Below are 6,763 nucleotides of genomic sequence, written 5' to 3'. Positions count from 1 at the left end.
ACTCGGGAAAATTGGATCATCAGGGAGAACTTGAATGCAGCATTTCATCAAAGGTGGGACTTCCTATAGACTAACCAATAGGTACTTAGGACACTGGATGTGCTTTGAAAGGTCGCTCCTCGTAAACTCGTCATTCCCGGCAACACTGTCCAATAACATTAATGAACGTTCCTTTGGTCTCGCCCCCATGAACCTCCCGGCCAACCAAAAACATTGTAGTTCAACAAAGCACTGTCTCATAGGCTAGGTTGACCGACGCAATCTGGCGATGGGCCAATGATGAGTGAAGGAGGGTTCTCTCCGACCAATGGTCGTTTAGGACGTAGACGCTGAGCTTATAAATGACAAGGTGACAATTTAGCCCATCCCACATTCACTGACTGTCGCGGTGTGCGAGAGCAGCTAATCCCGGACCCTCCGAAAGCCGAACAAACCGGTAATATTTGCCTTTCATAGCTGCTGCATCTCATATACTCAGTTTTGTCCGTGTTTCAAACACGCGTGTTTCTGTCATTTTAACTACACCGTGTGCGTCCTCAGGAAACCTTTGTAAAGCTAGCTGTCATTGCTAACATTTGGCAGCTAGCAAGCTACGATAGGTCGGCCATTCAATGACTTGGTTGCTAGGAATTACTTATACTTAACTGTTATCTGTGCTGTTGGTTCACCTGTGCGACAGGTCATGTAGCAGTAGTAACATGAGCAGTGCGTTTCAACTAGCGTTGGTGTAACTTTACTTCCAATGCAAGTGGCGGGTCACGCACCAGACGCAGCGCGGCCAGGTAGCATTGACGGGTAGTTGAATGCAAAATGTCTGACACTATGGGCCTACAGTGTTCTGAGTCACTCCTCCGCAAAAAGGACACCCTTGTCGGGTACCCGCGGTGTCATGTCGTCCCTTGTCATTGCGCTACAGCACAGTTGAGATTTAATGCAGCAGATAACGTTAGTGCCTGCTTTCCGCCGCCAATGTGACCGTCTGTGGCTCATTTTTGACCTTCAAGTCTGCAGACTGCTTAGCTTAGCAACTTAGCTTAGCTCCGGCGCTTTCCCACTTCTAAGCTACTACGGCAATCATCCAAGCTAACCTTCCTTCTGGCCTTGCTTGAATTACAAACGTATTGGTGGTTTCACAAAATGCTACACTACGCCGATATTTACTGTACCGAATTTCTTCGACGACGTGAAACCTTATGTCCTCGAGGATTCTGCTAATGGCTTCAGAGAGTAGTCCTGTTAAAGCCATTAATTCTGTAGCATGTGTGGATGTGTAGCAGTTTATCTGGAGTTGATCCTTGCAGTAGTCTATGCAATTGGATTAGCCTCTTTACTGAACTGGCCAGAAGCAACAGACAGAATTGCTCGATCAACTCGCTGCTAGATTTAACCTTTGCGTTACCCTACTCAGATTTTCCTTTCTATGATCAGGGTATTTATCCTCAAACTGATTTCACACCTTTTTGCACTGGAAACTTGTCTGAACTCTGACCCAGGGCGGTGAATCTAAAGTAACGTCTCTCTACAATGCAGCTCACAAAGCTGCAGTCCCATAAAGAACAGTCTCACCTCTCTGACAGGTGTTGGTGACTTAGTACTTGCACTGTTCATGACAAACCTTCCAGTCTTGACTCCTGCAATAGAATTTACCCAGGTCACTGAATCTGCTCTTTGATCAACCAGAGGTGAATGTCCATGAGACCTAACTAAAATGTTCCCTCTCTCCAGCTTCCAGCCATGTATGCCTGCGCCAAGTTTGTCACATCTCCTGCTATGGTACGTCAGCTGTAATGTCTTGTGGGAATCATTAAGACAAAGAAGTATAATTGTTTCATGTTTTAGGTTTTATATATTATAAAACTAGTTGACGGAGTATCAGTTCATTGTGACGCTTGTCTGTAATGCAGCTCTGTTCTTGGATGTACTTTAATTATGAAAACTAAACCAACCTTTGGAACCTAGAATTTTGAATTTCAGTGACATGACTCCAAATAACTACAGAGTTTCATGGCTGCATGAGCTTTTTGGCATCCTTGGGTCTTCAAGGACACTAATGAATGACAGCCATGTTTTGTCCATGCTCTTATAGACCATTGGACAGTAAGTGGTATTTCCATGGCAGCTGACCCTGCAGCATGGAGGTGTTGTAGAGGGCAAAGTTATTTACATCTGACACTGTCCAGCAGGACGGGCAGAACAGCACCAGACTAAAAGTTGGTTCTGGGATGGGCTTAATTGATACTAATGCAGACATGCTATTGATCAGTCGGTCTTGCTTGGGGCTTTCCAAAATTGCCTGCAATGGGCCAATTATAACCAGATTAGGGATTAGATGCCATAGTAGAAACCAACAAAATATCTGTGTATATGTAGCTGCATGCACCTGTGGGGTGTGAAACTTTAGCATTGAAATTGCATAGTGGATAATTTGGCACTTGAATTGTATTAATCAGATTAATAAAGAACAATGTCAGGTTTTTTTTACTCTGGTCACTAGTTTGACAGAATAGTCTTAACTTTTAGTCTCTTTTTTTTTTCTTAGATACAAGTAATGTTTTACTAGATTTCTATTTAATTTGGTTTGCTATTCACAACTTTCTTTCTTTGAGAAAATTATTTGAATGCACTTCCTTAATTTCAGCTGACATCTTGTACTGTCTTGGTTTTTTAGGCCTTTGTATACCTTACATTGCCCCTGATTCTTTTCCAAAAACTCCACTACAATGTAGTAATCCTGTCCGTTCCAGTTAACTTTGGTATGCAGTGAAAGGGGAAACTTGGAGATGGGTAGTTTGGTCTTTGCAGTAGAAAATGTATTGATGGGTTCCACATTCCATTTGTGGAAGTGAACTAATAGTTTTTTCTCTTGTCTGTAGCTGCGTGGGGGGTCCAGAGTCCTCGCCCGGCCAGTCTCAGTCTCCCTCTTTAACAGACCTGAAGCCACAGTGGAGCAGCAGGTCAGTCCTTTGACTGTCAGTGATCCTACACCCAGTTGTTCTAAATGGCTACTGCCTTGTTGCCAACATGGATAGCCTATATTGATCAAATCTGTCAGTGTATCACTTAATTGCAATGTTGATTTACATTTGGAGATGGATATTTGTTACAAGCTGGTGGTTGGATTTTTTTTTTGTTAGCTACCTCAGTATAAATGTGTAGCTAAATCTTACTGTATGTCCAACTGAGGTAACTGAACAAGACAACTGATGTATACTTTTTGTAATAACAGAGACCCAACACTTCCCACCATGAGCAAGCGCTCACAAAAACAAACATTACATTCAAAATTATATAAACCAGACAGGTGGCAAAATAAGTAATAGAACAAAGCCTGAGGGAAGAAGCTGTGTGATGTGACAGCAGATACTTCTGGATCTCTTTCCAGACAGCCGCAGGGTGAACAGGCTGTGACTGGGTGGTACTGTCCTTTAATATCCTTTGAGCTCTGCAGGCACCTCACTGATGCTCAGTAGATGGGTACTTAAGTTTCCTGCTCCACCTTTTTGTATTGTGTTTTTTTGCCCCCTTTACCTTCTTGTTCAATGACACATATTTCACAATTTTGTTATGTGGCCCCCCCCCCCCCCCCCAACTCAGTGGATACACTTTGATAGATCAATGCATAATAAGATATAATTGAAGCTATTTGCTGACACAGTAGTGAAATGTACTGTATGTTCCCCTTCCAGGCCCTGTTGCCAGTCAGTCGGTCTGCAATCCTGACCCGCTCCTTTCAGACCAGCGCTGTCTCCCGGGACATTGACACTGCCGCCAAATTCATTGGTGCTGGTGCTGCCACAGTGGGTGTGGCCGGCTCAGGAGCAGGAATCGGAACAGTGTTCGGCAGCCTCATCATTGGTTATGCCAGGTGAAGTATGAATAATTTTTATCAACAGCACCAACAACATAACATGTTTATAATATGTAACATTTAATGGGCAGAAGCATATCCATAGTAATGAATGAATGACCTCACTACACTTCACCACAAACTCCCCACTAAAGCACATAAGGTAACTGACCGCGTCTTGTAGCAGTCGCGTTTCTGTGACTGCAGCAGCATGCTGGTAGATATCACACAGATGCTCTTCCACAGCAAACCTGCTGGTCTGCCTCGCATACAGGTTACAAACAAGGCTACCTTAAAACAGGGAGTCTCGGCCAGTAACACTGTATATACTATATAACTGAGACAGTGAAGGGCGGTGGTGAGGAAGTACTCAAATCCTTCAGTAAAAGTACTAGACCACATGTTTGGTTTTTTTTTTTAAAAGTCCTATATTGGAAATGTTGAGTAAAACTTTGTATAGCATATTGTGTAGTATAATCCGGAAAATGACTAAAGTTCTAAATTTTCACATTTGTCAAGCTGGAACCATGAAATGTCTTCATATGAAACATTACCTGATACCCATGGAAAACTCTAGTTATCCAGCCATTGGCTGGTAGACAACAAAGTAAATGTTGGACCCTGATCACATGAAACTTATGTTTTGGATTTTGCATTCAGAAGTCTGACATTTTTGGTTGTCCTCCACAGGAACCCCTCTCTGAAGCAGCAGCTCTTTTCCTACGCCATCCTGGGCTTTGCTCTGTCTGAGGCTATGGGTCTCTTCTGTCTGATGGTGGCGTTCCTCATCCTGTTCGCCATGTAAATCTGGAAACACGCCTACAACTCCCTTCACCTACCCTTTCTTCCCTGCCTCCTTTTTCTTTTTGCTCCCTTACTTCCATCCAAAGGGGGAACCCCGAATGTGCTGGTAGGCTATTCAATCAACGGGAAAAAGTCTGAGGGTAACAAACCTCCAACCCTACAGTTTTATGTTCCTGTGCTATTTTTGTTTTTCAGAAGTTTTATGTAAGACCTCACTTCGGTTGAAATCTGTCCAAAATAAATGGTTGGGATAACTGAAAATGGTCTGCAGTGTTTTAATCGTGTTTGGTTTTTTGCTAAGAAAATGTAACTGCTCACATACAGGTAGCTATTTCAAATGTCATTTGGGTGTTACCTTATAAATGATGACCAAAGTTGACAGTAGGTAGTGTTCAGTGTCGTCTTCTAGATCAAAGGTTCCCCACTTAGACCTCCCTGTTTTGTATTCTTGAAAACCGATCGATGTATTATGATTGACCATGGCAAGTATAGCAGATGTGAAGAGTACCAGAATGTCAGCTCAAGTGTATTGTTAACCCCACTTGTGATAAAGGGTTTCACATGGGCACTTGAATTTAGAAAGGTTTGAGATCTTACAAATTTTCCAGTGTATTTTATTCATTTTAACTGGGTTTAAAGGACCACACTTTGTGACCACACCACGGTTTTGGCTGTTTTGGCCTGTTGAGTACAAGTGACGTTACTTCAGTTTACTATGAAACAATTTTGTAGAGTCATAAAACTTGACTGGTATTAGGGCTACAACTACTTTATTGTCGTTTAGTGTGTTCTTTATTTTCTTGGTTTACGGTTTAGCCCAGAAAAGGTCAAAGCACAACTTCCCAGAGTTTTCGATGTCTTCAGATTGCCTTTTTTTGATAAACAGTCTAAAAAAAGATTTTAAATGTATAAAATGGGGAAAGCTTTGTGGGTGCTACATGGTCAGTTTCCTCTTGATCTATAATATTCTGTGAAATACTATAAATACCCCTGTTATATATATATATTTTTTTTTTTCAGCCTATATACTCATGTCTCCTTCATGATCAAAGTGAGAAGTAGCAAGGTGTAGTGTGGTGCTCCCATGTGGCCATCCCCTGTTAAAAATTGTACAAATCGGACTGCTTATTATTGTAACATGACATGCAGCATTTTTTACACATGGCCCTATATTCAATCATCAGACAAATCTGAGATATGTTGGCTAAATATGACGTGATGATGTATTAACGTACTGGGTGAGACTAAAAATTTTCATATTTCACCTTAACATGTTTGTCACAACAGCAGTTGGTAGTTCCTTACATAAGAAGGTAACGTACTACTATGAAAGCAGCATTAACATTTTGGTCTATAAAACCTGCGACTGACTTTGGATTTTATTTTTTATTTTTTTTAACGCTTTTAACAGGTAGGCCTACTAACCACTGCAGTTTGGAGATGCTCTGACCCAGTCGTCTGACATCACAATTTGGCCCTTTTTGTTAGCGTGCTCAAATCATTACGGTTGCCCATTTTTCCCACTTTAACACATCAACTTTGAAGACAAAATATTCAGTTGCTGCCTAATATGTCCAACCTACTGTGAGGTGCCACGGTGACGAAATAATGGTCATAACGTTATTGGCTGCATTATAAAATATTCACTGTCCGTACTCTAATTACACAGTCATAACAAGCTATAGCTGTTCTCCCATTTTGTATTTCTCTGTAATGTAACAGTGTTAACAATGTTGCTTATAACTTTCTTTCTCAGCCCTGGAACTCAAACCATTTCGTGATGCCCTAAAAATATATATTTAAATAATTCAAAAATAAAGGCCCCAGATGGTAATTGGAGCTTACACTGGGCCACACGCAAGGCTGGATTTTCAAAATAAACGCACCAGATGGTAACAGGAGCTTACTGGGTATGTAATTTATTCTTCTAAATGTATTTTTGCTCTACTACTTCTACTACGTCTTATTACTCATTTCCTCAAATAATTTTCTATTGTAAAAGTGAAGCAAACTGTTTAAATACAAACAATAATGCTTAGCCCAAATCTAACCCCAGACGTTTTTCTGTAATAAGCATCCAAGCAATTCATGGCTTATGTTAGAATGTTAACA

At 41.3% G+C, this 6,763-nt stretch overlaps 1 protein-coding gene across 1 annotated transcript; it reads left to right on the top strand.

The window, feature by feature from the left end:
• Positions 1–325: 325 nt before the first annotated feature.
• Positions 326–4,912, top strand: atp5mc1 (ATP synthase membrane subunit c locus 1). The gene is made up of 5 exons (XM_038739706.1): positions 326–436; positions 1,726–1,773; positions 2,874–2,954; positions 3,687–3,865; positions 4,538–4,912. The coding sequence occupies exons 2-5, from the start codon at positions 1,735–1,737 to the stop codon at positions 4,650–4,652; spliced, it is 414 nt and encodes a 137-aa protein (XP_038595634.1). The 5' UTR covers positions 326–436; positions 1,726–1,734; the 3' UTR covers positions 4,653–4,912.
• Positions 4,913–6,763: the final 1,851 nt, after the last annotated feature.

This window comes from Micropterus salmoides, unplaced genomic scaffold (genome assembly GCF_014851395.1).
Source record: "Micropterus salmoides isolate LMB-PRFRI ecotype aquatic unplaced genomic scaffold, ASM1485139v1 Ms_hic_scaffold_10, whole genome shotgun sequence".
Classification (NCBI taxonomy): Eukaryota; Metazoa; Chordata; class Actinopteri; order Centrarchiformes; family Centrarchidae; genus Micropterus; species Micropterus salmoides.
This window is presented reverse-complemented; position numbering and strand designations above follow the sequence as displayed.

Coding starts and splice junctions, on each gene's coding strand:
- atp5mc1 (XM_038739706.1), top strand. CDS start 1,735: ATGTATGCCTGCGCCAAGTTTGTCACATCTCCTGCTATG. Junction 2,955..3,686: donor AAGCCACAGTGGAGCAGCAG/GTCAGTCCTTTG, acceptor TTCCCCTTCCAG/GCCCTGTTGCCAGTCAGTCG. Junction 3,866..4,537: donor CTCATCATTGGTTATGCCAG/GTGAAGTATGAA, acceptor TGTCCTCCACAG/GAACCCCTCTCTGAAGCAGC.